We start from the raw sequence: 24,818 nt of genomic DNA on the forward strand, positions 1-24,818 counted from the left end.
TTATTATTAAATAATTATTATTAAATAATAATAAAGCCTTGTTGAGTGGGAAAGCACTGTTAACTCTCTTATTTGTTTCCTTTTTTAGAACTGCCAGTACAATACTGCTGGGGAAAAATGTGAGCGCTGTAAAGACGGTTATTTTGGAGATGCCACTCAGGGTTCCTGTCGGATATGTCCTTGCCCTTATACAAACAGGTAACGTAAAATGTCATGAGAAGCCAAATGGAGGGGAAGGGAGAGAAAACAAACCAAAACCAAACATTGCCTTTTTTAATAAGCTGAATATTCCAATTCTGACTCAGTTGCTGAAACACAAAGGTGTGCTGCTGATCACCTGGGGGATCCCCAGGCACTTGTAATGTGACTATTTACCAAACCTCCAGTAACATCTTCATAGTGAATACTATAGAACAAAAGTCTTTTCCCTTACTGAGCATATCCAAAAGCATTCTTTTATTTAGTGAAATGCAAAATGTAAGTTATCTTTAATCTCACATTTAATACCATATAGCTAGGAGGTAGGTGACAATGATGAAAGAAGCCTTTTCTATGAATTCAGAAAATTTAGTAAGATAAAAAAAAAAATAACTTAAAATTAAAGCTCATAGGCACTTAGACACTATGTCTAAATTTCTGAAAGATTAAAGTGGCTGTTCAGGTGGAAGCTCTGAAGTGCAAACATACTGAGCTAGAAAAAATAAATCTCCTTGGATCCAATAGAATCATAGAACAGCTTGGGTTGGAAGGGACCTTAAAGATCACCTTGTTCCAACTCCCTGCCATGGGCAGGGACACCTCCCACCAGACCAGGTTGCCAAGGGACACATCCAACCTGGCCTTGAACACCTCCAGGGACGGGGCATCCACTGCTTCTCTGGGCAACCTGTTCCAGAGCCTCATCACCCTCAGAGTGAAGACTTTCTTCCTAAAGCCAAATCTAAATCTACCCTTTTTTAGTTTAAAACCATTCCACTTTGTCCTGTCATCATCTGCCCAAGCAAAAGTCATTCCATCTTTTTTATAAGCCCTCAATAAGGTTGCCAGACTCTTAAAATTGGGCAGCAAATTGTGTTTAAAATACATAATATGTTGAGCCACGTTGTTTGTCATCACTAGTAGGTTCTGTAATGTGAAATGTGTTAAACAAAAGCAAGCATTTTTAAAAAATCATAAGCAATAAATTGCTATAAGCACCACATAGAATTTGCCAGGTGCATTAGCAAATGCCAGGTAGCCTTAAGTGAGAGATTTACACCAGCAGACAATAGACAGGTTTTTCATTTATCAGAGAACTCTTCAATACATCTGTTTTTGACAGCATTGACTTCTTCTGCAGGTGCTTGCCTGAGGCTGACTGAACATATTTTTACTCATTTTGTGCTTTAAGAGTGTTGATATATCTAAAGAGACCATGATAACTGCAGTAGTTTCATAGCTGCATGTTAGGGTGGTAAATACTATTCATTATGTAGGAAGTGCACCCCACCTGGCACCATTGGAATTAGCAATTTCAACCTAGTCAAAATGTATGTAATCTTAGTGCAGACATCTGTATTTTATGTGCGGGTTTGCTTTATCCAGCTCTTCATAAGTTAAAAAAAAAAAAAAAAAAAAAAAAGGAAATAGCTAACATGGCCTATCTGCTCTTCACCTGCCTTCTCCTTACCAAACACTGGCCAAGTAATGGATTTCCTCCCCAGAGAAATTTGAATCTAGTCAGGTTTTCTAGAAATATCAGACAAAAATATGTTCTGTTAATCAGATATACTCTAGAGCTTCCCAAATTGGTGCACAACTGTATTCTGCTTAGGTTAAAAAAAAAAAAAAAAAAGAAAAATGATATTAGCTACATAAAAAATAATTTCTAATGTTTCCATCCATTTAAAAAAAAAAATATATATATATAAATCTATCCAAACAGGAAGAAACTTTGTTTAGCACAGGCTATTGGTTTTTGCCTGGTAAGATAAAATAGCTGCATGGTGTTGTTTTATTTTACAACATCACTGTTAAGGTTTTCCTTAGGCATTCCTTTGGGTAGTGAATTATAATAATCTAGGGAGTAATTCTGTAGTCTAAGGATAGAATTTAGAGAAAAAATATGAAATAATTTAAAGAATTAATCACATCACTTGTTTATTGGCAATTAAATTAGCTGAGAATTTAATTGGTGGTATAAATCTTTTAAGTCAGAAAGTCATTTAAGTGAGTTTAGCTTCTGGAGTGTAAAATGCATTTGATTATGTATTCACAAAAACATTTTGGTTTCTTCTCAAAGATTTGCAACTGGCTGCGTGGCAAATGGTGAGGAAATTCAGTGTCTCTGCAAAGAAGGCTATACTGGAGTTCACTGTGAACGGTAAGTGACTTGATACTGAAGACCAAGGTCTTTGAGAGGCACCACATAAGGAGGTATGTCTGCACTATGTGGTATGTCAGTGTATGGATATTAGTAATATGCAAATGCTTAAGGAGGATCTATTTCTATGAACAGCTGCTGTAGTGTGGTGCTACAGTATAATGCGAGGTGTAAACCCAACACTCCCTGAAAAAATGTAAACCATTCTCCACAGCCTATTCAGTGAATACACAGTTTTTACCAAAAGGAGAAGTGACAGCCTCTTTGCAGAAGTGCCCTGTGCGTTGTCTTATATTTCACTTTCTGATAATAACAGCTCCCACTTACTTTGTCCCTGTCCCTGTTCCATTTTACTATTTCTTCCAGTGTACTCAATGGTGCTTTGGTGCTCCTAATTAGTTTCTAGTAGCAACCATGTGACATTTAACACCATACCCTTCATCCCAAATCATTCTGATGTGCTCCACAGGTGGAGTTTACAAACACAATACTGAAGCCATCTCTTTTGCTGGAACAACACTACAACAGTTTGGCAAAATAAAATAGGTACAGCAAAGTAATTTCAGGCAGGAAGAGGAAACAATTTCATTGAGGTTCAAATCCAGGAGGAATTTAAAGCATAATGGAGAGCAGCTGTCTGATTTGGAAACTTGAGGCAAATGAGTTATGATGTCTCTCCTGAAGACTGTACCTCCAGTAGTAGCACATTGTCTTGTACTTCACAACTGTTACCTTTGACATCTAAGCTGTAGGTTAAAGATAGATTTTCTCTTTCAGATCTAGCCATACCTCAGTTCCTCTTTATGGTCTCTAGATTACACATTATTACCCTGATACATCTTACAGCAGGATGACTTTTATGATTGTTAGTCAGCCAATCCAGATAATGTATTTTACCTGTAAAATAGTCAGGGAGCACTCATACCGAACTGTTTTGCTGACAGATGGAAAGAGGAAATATCACCCAGAGAAGGGTGGTAACATTCAGTGCCACTGCTGTTTGAAAACTCAGTGTGTGCTTGCAGTATGATCCTAGTTAATATGTGAGTTCTGGTGGGATCACAGACCAAAATGATGTGGTTGTCTTGATTAAGTCTTGTAAAATTCTCTGTTTATGCGTGTATTTGTGTGCATTGTATTTTTACACATTAACTGAATTACTCTTATATGAGCATTGTGGGAGTTCTTCTATTTTTAGAAAAATTTCTGCAGTACTGGGAAAGATATTTTTAACATAGTGCAGAGGATACTGTAAACCAAAAATACACCCATTTTGTCTAAGTCAAAACATGAAATCAAAAGTTCCTGACAGTTTCTTCAGGAGTAGAACTGAGTGGGGTTTTTTTGTTTGTTTGTTTCTTTTTCTGTCAAGTGAAAGTATATTTGACAAAAATGGGTTCAAATATTTAATGAAAACAATATTTGTATCTTTTTATCTAGTTGTGCTCCAGGATATTTTGGAAATCCACAAAAGTACGGAGGCTACTGTCAGAAATGTAGTTGTAATAATAATGGACAGCTGGCTAGCTGTGACCGCCTGACTGGAGGTATGTAAGAGCCTGTGGACGTGGAGTGTTGTTTTCTCTCTGGGAAGTAGAGAGGGAAGGCACTTACATAAGTTGAACCAAAGGAGAGATCTAGAGCAAAAGAAGGGCTGTCCTGAGCCATCGAGTTGACCCTTTTAAGCCATTTTTTCATATATTTCCCTTCATAAGTAATATTTATTGTATTTTGCTTTTCAATTTCACCGGTATGTATTCAGATGCATTATGATGCTTCTCCTGACATGTTAAGTCGTATCTTGCAACTCCGTGTTATAGACTTATGAAACGGATCTTACAGAGCACTCTCAATGTGTCTTTTTTAAATGTATCTGGGACAGATTAGCGACATATTCAGAGTCTGCATCAGGCACTGCCATCTTAGGTATCGCAGCTAACTATGTTTGCAGTGGTACTGACTCAGAAGGCAGTTCTATAAGTCCTGCTATACACCTATATGCAATTAGAGACATCCTTGATTTCCCCAGTATTAATCACACATGTACTCCACCATTACTAAGCTCTTACAGTAATGTTATGCCATAGCTGTGCATTCACTTTATCAATTACCATTCTGAAGTAAAGGGTCTGGTCCTACATTGCTGGCTTTACCTTGATTCACCTGAGTCTCTTGAGATTAAATATTCGTTTCTATTCAGAAACATGTAGGCCACAGTGCTTGAAAAGGACCTGGATTCTTCTATGTTTTCATTCCCCAGTAAAATTATACTTTTCTTTCCCTGTAGCCATCCTTTCCTTCTGACATGTTAGTGAAGTGTCAAACTAGTAACTCCTAATATTTCCATCCTATTAATTTCTCTGCACTGCTGTTCTTACTGCATTCAAATGACTGCGAGGATCACCTTCTCTTTCTTTGGTCGCAGAAACTAGAAAAACAGCAAGTAATGTGAACTGTTGTTGGCACCTGGTGCATTTTTTCAATAAGCAATTCTCATTTTGTATTTCATCATTGAAGTAATACATCTTTATTATTTTTATACTTAAAGTGGAACAGATCCAAGCAGTGTTTGATGTTTTATCTCTCTTTTCTTTTTGAAGCAAGAGGACAAACTAATCCGTAGGGCAAAATTCAACAAGCCAGTTTGTTTTCAGTTTGTCTTCAGCTAGATATTCTGATCAGCCCGCTCTTTGTCCACATTAGCAATAAAACCCTCTGTGATCATCAGCACAGCATGTTCTAGCAGGTTTCTGTGTGCATGATGTTCGGCATTTGGCCAGATTTTCTCATTTCATCATTTCTTGGCTGATGTTGTTTGTGCACAAGCTGTAATAATAGTTTTATTTAATTGGTACTTCGTGGCAACAGCTGAAATGTGTCTGGTGTTAGCTTGAATTATACAACAGCAGAACCACACATGTATTTGCATTCAGAATAATTTCCTTCATTCTCTTACAAATATATTCTTTGTGACTTGTCTTCTTTTTGGCATCAGTGCTCATTACCAATCTTGTTTAACTTTCTGATGACTTAATGTGTAAGTGCCAAAGGAAATGGCACAGCTGGGCATTTTGTTCCAGGCTGTTTCATGCTGCTGTTAAATTTCAGGTCCAATTTTATCACTGCAGCCTTTCATAGATGAAAGCTGTTGTTTACTCTGGGCAGCAGCAGCCTATGCTGAGTGCGTCCTTTTAATTCAGTGTAGATGATGTCCACAACCCTTCTCATTTTCAACAGGAGCTGGCAGCACTGGGAGTTTTGCAGTAGCCAATAGGACCAGATCTGTAAAAGGGATATGGACACCAAGACAGGGAGATTCCTGTCCTATATAAAGGCGTTTTAGGAGTCAGTTCCAGTCCTGCCTCCTAGAAATTAGGATCCTGGGTTGAAATCCTACATACACCTGGAAAGTGCCAAGCTTCTTGTAATGGGGTTTGTAAAACAAACAAACAAATTAAACAGTGCACTGCACTGGCAGTTGCTTGTGCTAGCTTGTTGGAAAGTCTGAGGGCAATGTTTGTTGTACACTACCTGTAACTATGGCCCAGGCACTGTGCCTTAGGTGATGCACAGTGCCTCCTTCCATGCATACAACCTGGTTTTCACTCAAGCCTGATTAATCCCTTAATCAAACAAGCTGGAACAGGTGTAAAGGAAGGTCATGAATGTCTCCCAGTACCTAGTGGGTAAGACATCCTTGTGTGAGTTGGAATCTGTGGTTTCAACGTGGATGCTAAAGTAGATAGCTGTTTTAAACCTATGTCCTGGGTTAAATGGTTTAACTAGAAGGCAACATAGGCTTGGCTCCAGTCACAGTGTTGTTATTCTAGGCAAATTCTAGGAATACACTCATCACACTTTGACATATGAGGCCTCCTGCTGCTACACAAGTGGCGTGTATTTGGGGTTACAGTTAATTTCTTTTGACGGATGAAAAAAGTGTTCATCTCGTCAAGGTATAGGTGAGAGCTGATTTTTTTAGCATACTCAAGCCTCCTGGATGTTCTAGCACATTCACAGCGGACATGGATTTATGGAAGGACAGTACAGTGTTTTAATGGCTGCCAGCCAAGATCAGTGAAGGTAAAAAGGCAGCAGTAGCATTTCCATAAGAAATCCTTGGTTACTGATGATTGCCTTCTGATTTCAGAATGTTTTAACAATGAACCAAAAGATGTGGATCCCAATGAAGATTGTGACTGTAAGTAACTGTGACGTTTTTACCCTGTTGGGCAGCTGAACTCCACCACAGTCACTCTCTCACTCTCCCTCCCCAAAGGAAAGGGGGATGAAATATGATGGAACGGTCTCAAGGGTTGAGATAAGAACAGGGAGATCGCTCACCAATTAGTGTCATGGGGAAAACAGACTCAGCACAGGGAGATTAATTTAATTAATTGCTTACGACTAGCAGACTAGAACAGTGAGAAACTAAAAGCAAACTAAAAACACCTTCCCCCTCATCCCCATCCATCCTCTTTTACCACCTCCCTGCAAGAGGTGCAGGGGAAGAGGAAAAGGGGTCTGCAGTCAGTCCCTAAAGCTTCATCTCCACCGCTCCAGTCACTCTGCCCCTGCTCCAGTGTGGGGGTCCCTCCCATGGGATGCCGTCCTTCCTGAACTGCTCCTGCGTGGGCTCCTCTTCACAGGCTGCAGCTCCGGCCCGGGGCCTGCTCCTGCGGGGGCTCTCCATGGGCCGCAGCCTCCTCCAGGCCACATCCACCTGCTCCACCGGGGGCTCCTCCACCCATGGGGGGGCTGCAGCGTGGAGATTTGCTCCATGTGGGACCCATGGGCTGCAGGGGGACAGCCTGCTCCACCAGGGGCCTCTCCCTGCACAGGCCGCAGGGGAACTGCTGCTGCCTGCCTGGAGCACCTCCTGCCCTCCTGCTGTACTGACCTGGGGGTCTGCAGGGCTGCTTCTCACTCCTCTCTCCCAGCTGCTGTTGCACAGCAGTTTTTTCCCTTTGTTAAATCCCAGAGGCCCACCCAGCATCTCTCACTGGCTCAGCTCTGGCCAGCAGCAGGTCCCTTTTGGAGCTGTCTGGTGCTGGCGCTGATCTGACACGGGGCAGCTGCTGGGCTCTGCTCACAGAGGCCACCCCTGCAGCCCTACTCTGCTACCAAGGCCTTGCCACATAAACTGAATACAGTAACAAAACAGAACTAAACTTAGATTGCTGCCTGCAGCCTTTGGCTATATACAGGTAGCTCATTTAAGAGTGACAGTTTAAAAAGGAATAGTGGTGTCCTGTAATGAATCTCTTAAAAGCAAAGAATCAGCCAAATACTTGGCAAAAACAATAAGAAGTCATCTAGCCAGATGCAGATGGCGCATTCTACTCCTTACTGGGTTTGGTCACTTTTCTTAATACTGTGGGTTTTGTTGTTGTCTTTGTTCTTTATGGAATTACCAGGTGACAAGGATCAAAGAGTTTTCATTGCATCTCATTTATTAACGTACTCAGTGAAATGTTCTCTTCACTAATATCAATAATACGTATTGTTTCCCTTTGCTCATTGTCCCTTTAGCTTGTGATAGCTGTGTAATTACATTGCTGAAGGATTTGAGCACAATAGGTGATGAACTTCAGCTGATTAAGTCTCAGCTGCAGAATGTCCGTGCGGATACCAACACACTGGAGCAAATGAGACGTTTGGAAATACGCATCAAAGACTTAAAGGTACCGTAAAGTAAACAGAAAAGTTGATCTGAGATTAAGCAGATAACAGCTGAACCTAGGAATTTATGCAGTCTTTTTATGAGCTTGCAAGGAAACATGCATGAACTTTTAATTTCAAATACTGAAGCCTGACAGCACTGAAATACTGAATCCACAGCACCTTTTGGAAGAAAGTTATTGGTTTCATGTAGTTCTCTGAAAGAGAATCAATGTCTCTGTTGTTTCTGTTCTTTTTTTTTCTTTTTTCTTTTTTCCTGAGGCTTGCTCACCATGAACAGCTCATCTTTGAGGTTAAAAATTTCAAATTAACAATGCCAAAATTATTCTAAAGGAATTTTATTCAGTTGGAATAGCAGTTGCTGTGCTCACAGAAACAAAAGCCCAGCTTTTGGGCAGCAATTGGCCAGCTTTCATATCAGTAAGGCTGCCTTTATTTACCTTCCCAAAGATCTGGCACGTTGAATCTTTACTCATTATCTTCTGTGTCCGGGTGATTTATTGGATATATTTTTTTTGTTTGCTTTTTTTCAGGTCTTATTGAACAATTACCGTTCTGTTGTTCGTAATCAGGGTTCAAAGGCAGATGAATTGGAGAAAGAATTCAGTAAACTAAATCATGACATCAGTGCTCTCCAGGAAAAGGTGACCTACCAAATTAATTTAAAAGTGCACATCTCTTGACTAAATATTATTTGTTTGCTGTATCTAGGTATTTTTAATCTGATTACTTTTTTTCTCTTGCTAGGCTGAAGTGAACTATAAAGCAGCTGAGATGCTGTTTAATAATTTTGGCCAAACTCATCAGAAAGGGAAGGATTTGGTTTCAAGAATACAAATAGTTGTCAATAATATACAAGGTAAAACTAGTTTCTAGCTCCATAATATGTTTTGTTTTATGAATCTATTCAGTTTATTTGCAATATTCTTAATTAAGCATGAGAGATTTTTTTTTTAGAAAGCAGCTTCATAAAATCAGAAGTTAAGACATAGCTGTAGAATTAATTCTTCCTATCAGGAATCTAGTACATAATACTAACTTAGGAGTGTACCTTGTCTTTAGAGTGAATAGGTACAGAAAAGCTTTACCAGAGGGAAATTTAGACCACTTGATTAAGTATTCTGACTTCAGCCTGACTTCAAACTCAGTTGCTGTCATAGGGACTTTTAAATTAGAAGCTTAAAATAATTGTTGTAAGTTTGGTCATTTGGGACAAATTTCTTTCCTAATGTCATCTTGATAACTTTGGGCATGTGACATGGGATATCTTTTAGCTTAATACAATCAGTGCTAAATGGATCTACTTCATTAAAGAATTCAGGAATAGGCATGCTTTTTCAGAAAAGAGACTAGACCTGTCATTTGAATCTTTTGCATACATTTAAGTGCATCCTCTGCTTGAATTTGACAATTCCTTTTTTGTTTTTTTTTTTTTTCAGTGCTTTTGGAACAAATAGCTGGTACAAATGCAGAGGGCAACAATTTGCCCTTGGGTGATGCTGCCAAAGAACTGGCTGAAGCTCAACAAATGATGACAGAGATGCGAAACCGCAACTTTAGCCAACTGCAAGCAGATGCAGTGAAGGAGAGAAAGGAAGCTCAGCTGTGTAAGAGCTTGTTCTCTCAGCTCTTTACTTTCTAGAAAGATTTATCTTAAATCTGTAGCATTATTGATTGTTTGGGATGAAGGGTAGGATTTTGCAGTGTATCACTGGGATTTGTAGGAGCTGTTAGTCAAAATCCAAGTGGTAGTTCCGGACGGGATTTAAAGGCATTTTTGCTTTGTTACAAAGAAATTCAGTTGAGCTGAGTCAAAGCTTTACTTAATAGCCAGGTGAATCTCAGTAAAATAAAGATGTAGCCAATCATGCATACTTAGCACTTCTATTTATTCTAATACATAGGCTACGATATATACGTCTGTTTTACAGAAATTACACTCGTAATTTAATAACAGATTTTAAGAATCTGTTGGAGTAGCACATGGGTCAGACCATACGAGAATAGTGCTAGTTTTCTGTTTTCTGTTCTCTTATGTACTAGTTGCACACCATTTTATGTTTTCTTTGTGTTTGGCTGGCACACCATAAACCTTATATTAATGACCACAGGGATAGCAAGGTCACAAGTTCATCTCCTTAACAAGGAATATAATTGAGAAGTGCGAAAGACCATATGAGTGATGCTAATTTCCCCTAACCGTGGACTTTGATACTGTCCTTTCAGTAACTCTTCAGTATCCTATCATGTAGGCAGTGAAATGGACATTCATAAAAGTGATACAGTGCACCTTTTTTATGTTACTACCTTCTGTGAGATGAAATGTGCCTGTATCTCTCTGCTGATTACAGAAGAAGATTTGATGACTAGCTCAGATGTAGATTCTGCATTGTAGATGAAATTGGTGATGAAATCATGTTAGTTTCATATTGAAAAATAAAACAATTCAGAATTTGCAGAAGACCATCTTCACCCTTATTTAATTTAGAAATAGTCAAGTACATCTTTATCTGTGCTCTGTGTCTGCAGCAGTAAATCTGTGAGCAGATTTGATCCAGTGAGATGCTAAATAGCATCTTTGCTATAGTAACAATGGATCCAGTGCTGCAAAGGATGCTCAGTAATTCATACAACCACAACTTTCTAATCCTGAATGTCAGGACCTTTTGAAAGAGGTTTGTTCCAGTTGCTGCCTTCTTTGAACAAAACGTTTCTTTCTGGTCCCGATAATGCAGTACTGGAGCGTGTCAAGAATGAACTACAAAAGTACCACCAAGAAAATCATGGGCTTGTTAAAATTGTGAGGGATTCATTGAATGAATTTGAATCCAAACTCACTGACCTTCGTGAAGCTCTGAATGAGGCGACAGCACAAACCAAACAAGCTGAAAACTTGAACAGTGAAAATGGAGTTCTACTGGAAGATATTAAGGTAATGTTGGGGTTTGGGAGAAGAAAGTTAAATCTTAGGAGAGAAGTGCTTTTGCTTGCTTCTTTTGACCTTGCAAAGCCAAGTAGCACTCATAACTTAGTCTTTCTTAGACTTTCTCCAAGTTTTCTTTAGTTTTCTTTCCATCTTTTGATGTATGTATGTGGGGCCATGTATAAATGTAGTCTACTCCCACTTGCGACCTTTTTATGTGACAAGAACAGAGTGAAAAGGACATATATTTGATAAGAAGGCAGGAAGAATCTCCACATGGCTGTTTTCCTTAGCTACCACTAGTCTTTTTGTTACCTATTCTAGATCAAATTCCTGATTCTGATACTTCCCACAGTAACTCTCTTAAAGTAATGCGCTCTAACAACCATGAAAGATCTGAGAAATAACGTGTGCAATACTGTTAAATTGTTTGGGATTATGTCTGCAGAACTGCTTTTGAGGTCTAATGAAAAGGGTGACAAGAAACAGCTGTTGTCCCTGAACTCTGCTTTATTTTTCAAGTCCCTTTTCTAGTGAGATCTACAGAGGAAGGGATATTGTAAAGATTTTATTTCTGCCTTTGTGAGAACAGAAAAGATCAGAGGAGCCATCTGTGAGCAGTTTTTAAAGTTTCCAAGTTTGTGAGAAGGAACCCTTAGATGGTCTGCCCTGACAGGTCATCTAATGGACCCCTACTACTTTCATTTTGTCTGAGCACTAAGAACTGAACTACTGTAGCCTCCTACTCAGCTGTCTTGAGCTATGCTATACTACTGCAAACTGCTGAGTTTTCTCAATGTTATAATCAGTCAGATAGCATCTAGATCCTAAACACTACAGGCACCTAATTAACACAGCAATGGTGCCTTTGGTAATTCCTCCTGCACTTTAGATTAGGTAAATATGATTCTTCCTGCTTCTTATTTTTAACCCAATCACACGTTACTCATCTTTTATTTTTCCTCAGAAACGGATCGAGGAGACAAATGAACAACAGAACAGTGTCTTGGATATTTTGAGCTCTGCCCGATCTTCCTTGACTCAAGCTAACAGTATGCTGGGATTATTGCAGAAAAGCAAAGAGGTATAGTTAACCTGTTTAGGTTAAGATTAAAAAAAAAAATACTTTGCTGTCACTGTAGTGGTAGCATAGCTCAGTGGCTAGGATGTGAGGCTTAGCTGAGCTTCATGAAAAAGGAAGGATCTCAGCCCATTTTGGGTCCAAGAGGAGCTTGCCTGGACAAGTTTCTGGAAGAGCACCTTGTTTTGAGGGTTGTTACATATCTGAAGAACTCTCAGCTGCAGGTATCTGAAGCTTGGGACAGTATCTGTGAGAAATACTGTAAGTGACTGTGCTGCTCTTGTATTTCTTTCTGGGTAATTGCCTTTCACCACTGTCAGAAAGAATAGCTGGCTAGAGACACCTTTGTTCGGACTTAGTACGGCCGGTTTTGTGTTTCTGTATCCATTATGTAAAAACAGAGGCTAATGGCTAACAATTGTTTCCAACAAACTCCGAAGTTGGAAAGGATTATTTTTCCCCTTGGTTTCCTCAGGTGTGAGGTATATGTAACACTGAAGATGACAAGGACAAAATCAAACGTATGAATACAGATAAAATTTTTCTTTATGAACCCATAGGAATATGAAACCCTGGCTGCTCAGCTTGATGGAGCAAGGAAGGATATGAATGGAAAGCTGACAAATAGCTCCTTATCAGCAAGCAAAGAACCTTTGGTGGTGAGAGCTGAGGAACATGCCAAATCTTTGCAAGACTTGGCAAAACAACTGGAAGAGTACGTTATTGTTTCTGTAAATGAGCACTTACTGTACATAATGTCCACGGGTGCAAAGATCTGTCTGTTCTCTTGCTTCTATGACCATTTGAAAAGTTAGAAGAAAAATCACTTTGTCTTTTTCTGCTTTTTCATGATGTAAAGATGTTGTCTTTTTTTTTTTCTTCCCCCAAACCAGGTCTTTCTATATTTTTTTTTTGTTTGTTTGTTTGTTTGTTTTGTTTTGTTTTGTTTTGTTTTTCCTTCCAGCACTGGGATCACCCAGAATATAGCTCTATATTACTATACTAACATTTTGTTAACTTTTTATTCTCAAGAGAGAAAGTCCTCATGTAGAGAGCAGGTAGATGTTTAGAATATATTTTTGTAGTGTTGTTTCCAGTATTCATACTCAGTGATACCTTTTGATGTCAAAGCTAAATTCCAAAATATTTAATGCAGCTGGAAACTTCTTGGTAAAAAACATTTTAATTAATTTTCTATTTGTTTTTGGTATGTCTGTTTCAGTTAAGAAGACAGTGTTGTCACAAATAGAAGGCAGCTAATATTGGGCAGTTGCATAGCTCACGGGGAATGGGTATAAGAGATTTTTTTCTATTTCTGATTCCAGAGCTACTGCAGCTCCCAGTTCTTGGATAAAAGCAGAAGTGGTCTTGTATTTGCTCCATCAGTGCCGTCTACCACTTCTGCAGAACACTGGAGCAGGCAGAGGTTATCTGGAAGCTGCAGTTCTCTGAATTCCTCTGAACTGAACTATATTTGGGGGGCTGTGGTGGAGGTGGATTATTGGCCTTGTGCCTTGGGGAATTCTTGTTATCTGAATCAGTTAACGACTGCTTGGAGCTCCACAGTTGTATTTTTCCTGTTACCTGAACTCATCCCTACTTCTGGAGAATATTTCGTATTGATCATCCTCTATTTTGAAATCAAAGTAAAAAAATAAAATAAAAATCTATGTAGGCATTTATTAGAAAATACCAGGTTCAGGTCTATTCAGAATACTTCTCGTAGTCCACAGTCTTTGCAGAATGACTGTCACCCTCTTTCCTACAGAATAAAGAACAATGCCAGGAAGGATGAGTTGGTAGGCTGTGCTGTGGAAGCTTCTACTGCCTATGACAATATTATTAATGCCATCAAAGCAGCAGAAGAAGCAGCCAATAAAGCTGGGACTGCAGCTGACTCAGCTTTATCAGTAAGTACCCATAAGCAGCCAAATAATGGTACAGCTGGGCATATATATTTTTACTATCAGAGAGGCACCAAAATCAAAGAGCTCTGTGTCTTGGCATGCAGTATTTGTCTGTGGCCCTTGTATGAGGAGGCTGCTATTCTGCTTGTTCATGTGTTAGTCTTACTGCAGCACTGAACAGGCTGGTTGCTGCCTTTCTGATGAGGCTGTCCATCTGAATACTTCTTGTTCATTTCAGTACAAAATAAAGAGATATGCGTGAGGCAAACGCAGTAATCACTGGGGGTGATTTCAGCCATTCTCTTTTACTTTCCACTAGTAATGCCCATGAGCTGTTCAGCAGAGTAGCATCTAGCAGCTATGTGCTCATAATTTCTGCCTAATTTCCCCAAAAGTATCAAAAGTTTGCTAAAGGCCAAAACTGCATCACACTTAAATCTTAATAATTGTTGTTTAAGTGTTGCTTTTTGCATGAAATCTTGCCCTAGCTGATTTTTAAACTGGGTTGGGCTATCCCTTTTACTCTTTAAATGTTACTATTAAAACAATCTTAAAGCAATCTTACGATACTGTGCTTCTATTACCAGACTGTGAAGAGAGAAGACCTGTCAGGAAAAGCTGCAAAGTTAAAAGCTGAGAGCAGTACACTGTTGAATCAAGCACGGGAGACCGAAGGGAAATTAAAAGGTACCGAGAAAGAAAGTGATTGTAGAAGCTTTCATTGAACCACAAATCTTCGCGGTTCAGCAAAGCTCTTTATACACATTTAATAGGGAGTGATTAGTTCCATTACCATGAGACATCTTGTGATGGTTATTTTCTTAGGAAAAAGGTGAGAGAGTGCATTTCTTGCCTCTGCTGTGTAATATACCTTTGCAGCACACGTGTCCAACAAATCTTTATCCTTGCACTTGTTTTACAGTGCATTCAAACCTCATTGGTAGCATGAGCTGTGTAACAGTGCAGAGCAGTGCTGCCACACCACCCATCCAACAGATCGGTGGTATTTCTGGATAAAATTCATGGAGGATATTCACTGTTTTGCAGCTATTGGTCCAACCCTTGAAGACATGACACAAAGACTTGGTGTTGCTGATGGAAAGAAGAATACTCTACAAATTGATCTCATTGCACTTCAGAATGACCTCAATGGGATAAACAGAGGTCAGTTACTTGCTTATCATTTCTGTTTTGCTTCTTTCACCTGTTACCGTAAGAAGCTGCACATGTATTTGTGTGTGTTTCAGATGACATCGGCGACATCATCACTAGTGCAAAGGACATGGTAAAAAATGCCAAGGATGTCACAACTAATGTATTGAGTGAACTGCTCCCAATTAAAACAGATGTGGAAAAAATCAAGACTACTTATGGAAGCACACAGAGTGCTGGTTTCAATAAAGCACTGACAGAGGCAAACAATTCAGGTAACTGTTCTGTATAAACTGTTGGCTTCCATTGCCTCATACAGTGGACTAATGAAAACAGTTCTGTCATCACCCTACTTCTTTTTCAATAATGGTGTAGTCATATCTCATTTCTGCCGGTTTTTCTCTTCCATTCTACCCTCAATAATGTTTTTTCTTTCGTTACAGTTAAAAAATTGACAAACCAGCTTCCAGATCTGTTCAGCAAGATTGAGAGCATCAACCAACAACTAATGCCAATAAGCAACATCTCTGAGAATGTCAACCGCATAAGAGAACTGATTCAGCAGGCAAGAGATGCTGCAAATAAGGTCTGTCCTGAGCAATCGTACTTGACTGTAGTCATTTGGACACACAGCAGTGTTTCTGTTCCTCTTTCTCTTTATAAATAATTGTGTTAAAATATGAAAGACCAGATATAAATTTAATTCAACTGCACCACCCAGCACTTAAAGTAACTGTGATTATGGGAAGCATAATTCATGCATAAGAATGGGAGGGTACAGTAACATCCAGCTCCATCCTTCTCCTGTAGTGAGAAGGGTGTTTTTCCAGGTCACCTTTCAAATCTTATTTGTTCAATAGCCTTTACGCTTCCAAGTAACATTGCAGTGACTTTGACAGCAGAGGCAGAGGCAGTTTTGCAGCTTAGGGGCAGGGATCTCCACTCAGTGGAACACTGGCACTTCCAAAAAAAAAAAAAAAAAAAAAAAATGTTTTGCATCAAAATGCTCTTTCTTCATTTAAGGAACTGCTGTAGTTGCAGCAGTATTATCAAAGGGATAATATGCTCTCAGGTGGTAGCAGAAGCATCCCTGAGGTAATCCCAACTAGCATACAGTCCTTACAATGAATAAAAAGAATTTGTGACCATGGTGTAAATAGCAGGAATAGGATATGCCTTTATTATGATTAGATCCAGCTAACTGAAGCATCAAGATATATTTGTAGACATCTGAGTGATTCACGGGCCTGCTCTTTACAGCTGCAGAGCACATCCTTCCATTACACGTAGTGAAGGTAACAATTACTTGAAGGAGGCGAAATAAAGGTTCATTAATGTCTGGAATAAAAAAGTGCTGTGTTAATTCATAAGCATTGACAATACAGAATACAGTATTATGCATTCTGTTTCCTAGTTATATTGTTTGGTAGGATCAGAGTCCACATCTGTAGTAACTGATGGCTGCAACATGACCAGGTTGTGTGTTTAATTTCTAAGAAATCTACTACACAATAAAGCAAGTAGTAGCAATAGACACTTTTAAAGTGGTGAACTTTGTTTTTCTTACCAGGTTGCAATTCCTATGAGGTTCAACGGCAGCTCCGGTGTAGAGGTTCGACCTCCAAGCAACCTTGAAGACTTGAAAGCCTATACTTCACTTTCTTTCTTTCTCCAAAGACCTCAGAAGAGATCAGACATGCCTCAGAGGGCATCAGATAGGTTTGTCCTGTACCTGGGTAATAAAGATGTACGTATATTTTGAGTTTTAATCTGATTTTTAGAACTGGCGATATGCTTTGAGAAACAGATGGGAGAGGATTTATTTTGACTGAAGTTTATAGCAACTGATAGCCCCCTTCTTTTTTTTTTAAATTGACATTATGTGATGGAATAAGTGTTTTGTGAAGTATAGACTGACTGCTTTGCTGTCTGATATTTTGCTGTTTTGCTCCTTTAGAATTTATTTCTGAGTCATGGATATCATCACACAGTCCTGTCAGAACTGTCAGTTTCTGCAGTAGTCAGCACAAACTCGGCTGTTCTCCTGCTTCAGACCTTTAACTCTTATCACAGTATTAGTAACTGTGAGTTTCTCTATTAGTTTGAAAAGTGATTGATTAAGCCCCTTAGCCATTAATTTCTTTTTTTTTTTTTTTTTCCTCTTCTGAATATGCAGAGTAATATGCAGAGCTGCTTGTGCATTCATACTTGCTTAAGCAGCATCATTTAAAAAATTTCCTGCATGAGATTCCTAACTATGTATTTTTGAGTCTTGTTATCTGACAACAGCTCTATCTGTAGCGGGTGCCATGCGTACATAGAAAGCTGTTTAAAAGTAGTTACACTAAACTGGCTTTCACCTTTTTATCCCCTAAATGCCTGGCCAGCATACCTGTTGACAGCTTTCAGTCACCTCAGTACGGATAGAGTATTGGCTGAGTGTTCCTAACATCTTTTCTACTTCACAAATGTTGTGCCTAAATTTTTATGGAATGTGTCACATTTTCATGGCTTTATCTAGAAGATGTTACAGCAGTGGAAACTATTTTAACTATTGATGTTATAAACATAAAAAGTCATGCATGACTGCAGTCAATTTGTAACTATACTCACTGAATCAGTGCAACACATATTACAATAGAATAGAATAGAAAGGACCTACAAAGGTCACCCAGTCCAACTGCTTGACCACTTGAGAGCTAGACAAAAGTTAAAGCATATTATTAAGGGCATTATCCAATTGCCTCTTGAACACCGACAGTCGTGGAGCATCAATCACCTTTCTAGGAAGCCTGTTCCAGTGTTTGAGCATCCTCACAGTAAAGAAAATTTTCCTAAAGTCTGGTCTGAACTTCCCCTAGCACAGCTTTGTGGATTCCCACATGACCTATCATTGGTTACCAGTGAGAAGAGATTAGCACATCTTTGTCCATTTCCCCTCCTTGGGAAGCTGTATTGAGTGATAAGGTCACCTGCTAGCCTCTTTTTCTCCAAACTACTTATTATTCCCAGAAACAGAACTGATAAACTTAATAACAATTCTCATAACTAGGTAGATGAGTGGCTCATGACTCATTCACGGTATGATGATGTCCCTGAGCAAGTGCTGCTGTATTGTACCTTCATTAACATTAATCATTTATTAATGTTTTGCTGTTCTTAGGCTTCCAAGGACTACATTGGTATGGCTGTAAAAAATGGTCACCTTACTTGTGTCTATAACCTGGGAGACTACGAAGCAGAAATAGCTGTGCAGCCACTGGTGATTGAAAGCAACACTGAGGAGGCCATCATGGATCAAGTTAAGCTTGAAAGGTATAAGACCCACAGCACACAACAATCTTTTCCCAAATCTGCTAAGATTATCTTTTATTGGTGATATGATATTTTGTCTGTCTGGTTTGGTTTTAGGATCTACCAGTACGTAAAGCTGAATTACATCAAAGCAGCAACATCAACTTCTCCAGAGAAAGCAGGACCTGTGACTATGAGCAGTGAAGGCATAGACACTCTCCTAGATCTTGATCCCAGCAGTGTTGTCTTTTATGTTGGAGGATACCCACCAGATTTTAGGGTACAAAGAGCCACTTATTCTTTTGAAGAGATTTCCATGTTAATCATTCTGTTGTCCTTACAAATAAAAGTTGGAAATAGTAGTCTTTCAAAGGATGTATAAAAGTTTATCCATGCCAGCAGGAATAAACCGAATGCAAGGAAATGCTTCTTCCTACCGAAGCTGCCTGGCTTGCAGTATGCTAGAACTCAAAGCAGAGAATATGATGTTTTTTTTTCATCTGCCAAGAATGTCATGAAATCTGTCCAGCCCTGCTAAGTACTATTCCCAATCCACGTATATGATTCTGCTTTAAATTGTGCATTACTCCTGGGGAGTTATTAGGTGGCTTAGACATTATATCCAAAGATGTAATAATTCTTTGATATTAGAATATCATGTTCTGTGTTTTACTAATATTTGGAATAGATCCTAGCAGTTACATGTCCATGTAAAATTTTGTCAGCTGGTGTTGACAGGATATTTTTTAATGACGCTATTTTGCAGCCTCCACGTAGTCTGGACTATCCTCATTATGAAGGCTGCATTGAATTAGATAACCTAAATGAAAACATTATCAGCCTTTACAACTTCAAGAGGACATTTAATCTCAATACCACTGAAGTGCAACCCTGCAGAAGGTATGATATAGACTCAGTGATTTGCAATTCTGTGATTTTATCGTTATATTTTTTTTTTGTCTCTTCACAACAAGAATAAGCACTGTCGCTAAACCAGTGATTTACTTTGTTTTTCTAAATCTTGGTCATTAATACACATTCTAGAGAAAATTGTCAGTGTTGGCATAACTGACATCTGTATCAATCTCAGTCCACTGGCCAACAATTTAAATGTTACAAGGTCTTGCAGGGTCTTGCACCTGGGTTGGGTCAATTCCAAGCACAAATACAGGCTGGGTGGAGAATGGATTGAGAGCAGCTCTAGGGAGAAAGACCTGGGGGTACTGGTTGACAAGAAGCTTACCACGAGCCAGCAATGTGCGCTTTAGCCCAGAAAGCCAACTGTATCCTGGGCTGCACCAAAAGAAAAGTGGCCAGCAGGTTGAGGAAGCTGATTCTCCCCCTCTGCTCTGCTCTTGTGAGACCACACCTGGAGCACTGCACTCAGCTCTGGGGCCCCCAGTTCAAGAAAGACATCAACCTATTAGAACGAGTCCAGAGAAGGGCCAGGAGGATGTTCAAAAATCAACCACTAATTACTTAAAATCAGACTTTTCCTCTCTGGAGACCATATACAAAACCAACAGAAGCCAGTGAAAGGTTTATTTTTCCCTTGAGTTAGATCAGAATTTGACACTGCCAGTGGCCCTATACTAAACACCTTAAGTTAAGCTTTCTTAAAACGTGAATGATAGTAAGTCCATGTGGTAGTAGTTTTTATTCTCATAATTCACACCTGTGACATTTAATTATTACAGATACAAAGAAGAGTCTGACCAAAGCTACTTCGAAGGCACTGGTTATGCCAGTGTCACATATAAAGAAACAAATGCATATGCGCCAATACGTTATGAGCAGACGATTCAGACTACTGCAGATGAAGGCATAATATTTTTTGCAGCAAATGAGGTAATTCTTGGAATGCTTCCGCCTGTTTAAGGGTCCCAGATTTTTTTAAGAACTTCAGTCACTCGGAAACATATTAGATTTAGTAATAACTGCAGTGAAATTTCTTAAAACTGTTGTTTTTGTCCATACAGCAGATTATTAGATTCACCTGTGTGTTTAATGGCTGCTGAATACTCACTCTGTCAAGGCTGACTGAAATTCTTTCTAAGTAGTTCCTCCATTAGTCACTGCAGAGGGTTTGGGGTGGCGGGGTGCAGGGGGAGTGTAATTTGAATCAAACCAGTTTTGAAGTACTGAAATCCTCCAAAAGTGGAAGTGCATTTTTCTCAAATCTAGAGTAAGGCAGAATTTAGAAGGTGATGTGGTGACTTACTCCATGGTGACTTAGACCTGTAAAAGCTGCTCAAAACAGTAGTGATACTGCTTATCTATTAATATTATAAGAATATTTGCGATCATTGTGACATTGTCTTGTAATTTCTCAGTGCTGTAAAAAATCAGTAAACATCTTGAAATGAGAATAAATCCTTCAGAGAGTTGAGGAATATATCTTAAGCTGATACTAGATCTGTTTATAAGAGCTTTTAATTACAGTTACTCTTACAAGTTTTAGTCTGCTTTGTTTCATCTTTTTCCTCGGCATAATACTGGAACAACTAGATAGGTTCATTAAAAATAATCCACATGACACTGAAATATATACAAAATGTTGGGCAATTTGTGTGTTTTTATTCTTACCACAGGATCAGTTCATCAGTGTGCTCATTAAGGATGGCCATCCAGTTTTTAGATACAAAATTGGCTCTGAGCCTCCAAAACAAATAGAAAGCAATGCAACTTTAAATGATGGAACATATAAAAAAGTAAGTAATTTTAAACAATTAAGTGATCAGTATTTGTAGAAATATACATTAGCTGAAACTAAGTGTCCTGCTGTCTTCTAACTAAACTTAGCACTTGACTTAAACTTAAACTTGACTTCTACTTAGCAGTCATCCAGATGTCATTAAAGCCTTTGATTCTGATTCATTCTCCTTTTTCCCCTGCCGGCATTTCCATTTAAATAGTGTAGGTAGCAGTGCTGCTGGAAAAAGTCCTTATGCTGTACTGGGTCAAGTTACCTCCAGTCAGCTGACTGACCTAGTCTTTGTAGGAGGCAGCAGTTCCTCAATCTTAAACAGCAAATGCAAAGCAATGTTTGAATGTTAGGTGAAGTGTACTTTTAGGACAGTCTTCATAAGAAAAGTAAAACCTCACCTTGTGTTTGAATAGAAAAGCATTTTCCTTAGGCATTGGCTTTGGTTAAACACCTACATTTTTCAAGTACCTTTGAACTACTGCTGTTACTATGAATTTAAAGCACTAGTACACAGGAGGAAGAAAAACAATTCAGTGTCCTGATCTCTCAGTGTCATCTGCTAAATCTTGCTCTGAGTGTAATGTGCTTAATAATTTTTGTTTCTATTAAGCAAAGTAATTCTCATTATTCACGTATTTCAGATTCACATGGTTCTTGCCCGAAGCAGGAGTATTGTGCGTGTCAGCTATGATATTATAGCCGACATAAAAGTCTTCAATTTCACTACGTACTATCTAGGCGGAATTCCGTCTTCTCTGCGGAAACAGTGAGTAGCTATAAAAAGACTGTAGTATAATAGGCTTTGTATGGTAACTCCATCTAAATTCTTTCCTTAGGCAATTTCTTTCGCACTCTGTATTGTGTGTCTTATGCGATATGCAAATAGTGTATAAGATATGATTGTAATCTGTGATTTTTGGCTAGCTGTGGGTTCTTCATTTGAGTGTGCCTGTAAGAACAGGTTTGATCAGCATGAAGTATGTTTGTGCAGTAAAGGTTGCTCTTTTTTTTTGTTTTGTTTTGTTTTTTTCTATTTATTATATTGTCAACATTTACAGGCTATTATACTGGTGTATCCTTTGAAATATCAGACTACCAAACTCTTTTTACTTCCATTCCCTGAAACCAGATTTAACATAACCACACCTCCATTCCGGGGCTGCATGAAGAATGTGAAAAACCCTAAGACTGCATCTGTTGTTTTTGATGAGACCGTTGGTGTCAGCAAGAAATGTTCAGATGACTGGAAGGTAACTAAGAGTGGTATTTTGAAACATTTTCTAGAGTTCATAGATTCTGTTTTGTTGTTGGATGTGATATTTTTCTTAGGTCAAAAATTAGGTTTGGTTACATGTGATGGTAATGCAAGAAGCTGAATTTAGTATGAAGATGAAAGAAAGGAGACTCCACCCCTACTGTGATTAATTTGCTCCAGCGAATGGTCCACCCTCTTAATTAATACAGGGTATAATTAAGAATTCATATTTACCATGTAGATTTGTTGACTTCCAGTTGCTGTTGTTGATTAGACCAGAATATTTAATACTGCTCAGGATCTTTCTTCTTGTCAAGGTGCTTATGCTTCATAATTAAATCACCTCTCAACTGTTTCGCAAAGTGAAAACTTTCAAAACCATCCTGCAAATAGTAGAGATGACCAATGCGTTATGCTCAGCAGGCCTCATCTCCCTGTAGAGCTTCTCACATCAGAGTTAATGCTAGTGAAACCAATTCAGTCTGTTCTGTACTGAAATTTTGTACGTGCAGTTTTCCCTGTGTTTAGTTTGGACTGCAGTTGGTCACAATTACATTGAGTAGGGCAGTTATTGGTCCATACTGTCATTTCTTCAAATTAGAAGGAAAATCACTGAAATTATCTCTTTCAGCTCATCAGATCTGCATCTTTCTCCAAGAAGGGCACACTGAGCCTGAGTGCGGAGGGTTTCCCATTTCCCCAAGATTTCCAAGTTGGCTTTGGCTTTCGCACGATGGCATCGACTGGAACACTCTTATATTACAATCTAAGGGTATGAAACACGTTCAACTTACAATATATAATTGTTTTTATTTCTTGGTTAGAATGTTTGTCTGTGACTGTCAGTTTGGCATCACAAGCAAGTCTCACATAGATGCCTGTATTTTAAGGCAAGAAATAGCTACTATAATCATCTTTAGAGCATGCCATCTTGCATGTCATAGGCCAGAGAAACTCATCCTGGCATTTCTTCACTCAACCAACAATTAGTTTCATGAGAAACTGATCTTTAACCTTGAGCATTCTGCAGAGTAGCTTATGCACCACACAACCACCATCCCAGTAAGATAACTGTTGCCTAATATAGTGGTCTGGGGAAAATTTCTGAGGAAAAATGGGCCCTCTAGATGACAGATAAATGCAATTATAGTCTAAGAAAATTTCTCTTCCACAAGAGACCACAGGGAATAACTGTATTAATGGCAATAACACAGGGAGAACTAAAAGCACCTGCATTAAACCTCTTACTGTGCAATTCTTTTTTAGCCTGATATTCTTACCATCTTTCTGAGTCCTGGCTTTGTATTTGCAAAGATGGGAGAGAAGGAACTCTCTCTAAACAAGACATATGAAGATGGGTTAATGCATTATGTGACAGTAAGAAGAAGAGCCAACAGGTGAGTTGAGTCTTTCATCCAATTCTTTTATGTTGTGCTTGGTAAAAGCTTAAAAATTTGTGTGACTTGTTCTTTGGGTACACAGATAAAAATGCCCTGTGCTAGCAGAGAATACTGAAATAATAAAGCAAAAGGAGATTTTTGGTTTATGGAAGATGTGTGTCAGTACCTGTAATGTTTCAGCTGTACATCACTATGCATGTCTCACACACTGTTTGAGTTTTGTCTATTTGTCAAGCTGGAGGAGATATGGAGTTCTTCCCCTTCCCATAGCCTTTATGTATGTCACTGTAAGTTATAAATCTATCTAACATAAGTGATTAAGGATTCAGAGAAGAAGAAAAGCAGAGTTAATTTCACAGAAGTGGAATTCAGTATAAGCACATACCTAAAAAAATGCTAAGAGTGAGCTAACAAAGCTGTAATGTAATTACAAGCTAATGAAAAAACACAGCTGTCAAATGTTTCTTTTTTAATAATATATTTCATTCAAATTCATAACTGTATTTCTTTAGATTTCATGCTCATTTTCCTTCACCTTGTTTCAGAGTAAGTCTACTGGTTGATGATAAGCCCACATCGATATTGGTTGACTCTTCAAGATCACAGATATCAATGCAGCCTATAATATTTGGTGGAGGTGATTTTGAAGGCTGCATCTCAAACGTCTTTATAGAAAGGTATTTGGCCTAGAAGGATTTTAGTGTCATGCATTTCAGCCTGTCATCCTTCTTTAATCACATTAAAACTGATTTTTCCTAAATTGCTTTTTTTTTTTTTCCTACATGTCTAAAACCTTCATGAATGCATAACTTTCCTGCTCCAAAATATTCTTCTATCCAGACAGATTACATATGGTATCAAGTCGCAATTAAATCTGTTGTTCAGATGTAATGGAATTTTAGTCTGAATCATACCCATTTAGTAGTGTTTTAATCAAAGAATAAACGCAACATAGTGAATTGGAAGTGTCCCAACAAGGCATCCAAAAATATCTGCTAGATTTTATCCTTATAGCTTAAACAGGGAGCCTGGTAATGAAGTGAGCAAAGCTTGCT

At 38.7% G+C, this 24,818-nt stretch overlaps 1 protein-coding gene across 1 annotated transcript in view; it reads left to right on the forward strand.

Moving 5' to 3' along the window:
- Window positions 1-24,818, forward strand: part of LAMA3 (laminin subunit alpha 3) — a 111,066-nt gene that overhangs the window by 79,014 nt on the left and 7,234 nt on the right. Inside the window, 27 exon segments of the mRNA XM_084282759.1 lie at window positions 89-198; window positions 2,282-2,362; window positions 3,803-3,909; window positions 6,513-6,563; window positions 7,895-8,046; window positions 8,578-8,688; window positions 8,792-8,903; window positions 9,484-9,651; window positions 10,780-10,976; window positions 11,935-12,051; window positions 12,609-12,763; window positions 13,817-13,958; window positions 14,543-14,642; window positions 15,003-15,119; window positions 15,203-15,382; window positions 15,551-15,693; window positions 16,678-16,854; window positions 18,271-18,422; window positions 18,519-18,681; window positions 19,168-19,301; window positions 20,099-20,249; window positions 20,993-21,112; window positions 21,750-21,874; window positions 22,238-22,358; window positions 22,995-23,135; window positions 23,630-23,760; window positions 24,309-24,440. Of these exon segments, the coding sequence (XP_084138885.1) occupies window positions 89-198; window positions 2,282-2,362; window positions 3,803-3,909; window positions 6,513-6,563; window positions 7,895-8,046; window positions 8,578-8,688; window positions 8,792-8,903; window positions 9,484-9,651; window positions 10,780-10,976; window positions 11,935-12,051; window positions 12,609-12,763; window positions 13,817-13,958; window positions 14,543-14,642; window positions 15,003-15,119; window positions 15,203-15,382; window positions 15,551-15,693; window positions 16,678-16,854; window positions 18,271-18,422; window positions 18,519-18,681; window positions 19,168-19,301; window positions 20,099-20,249; window positions 20,993-21,112; window positions 21,750-21,874; window positions 22,238-22,358; window positions 22,995-23,135; window positions 23,630-23,760; window positions 24,309-24,440 (3,590 nt within the window).

Source organism: Netta rufina, assembly GCF_964035555.1.
Source record: "Netta rufina genome assembly, chromosome: 2".
In the NCBI taxonomy this organism is placed as follows: domain Eukaryota; kingdom Metazoa; phylum Chordata; class Aves; order Anseriformes; family Anatidae; genus Netta; species Netta rufina.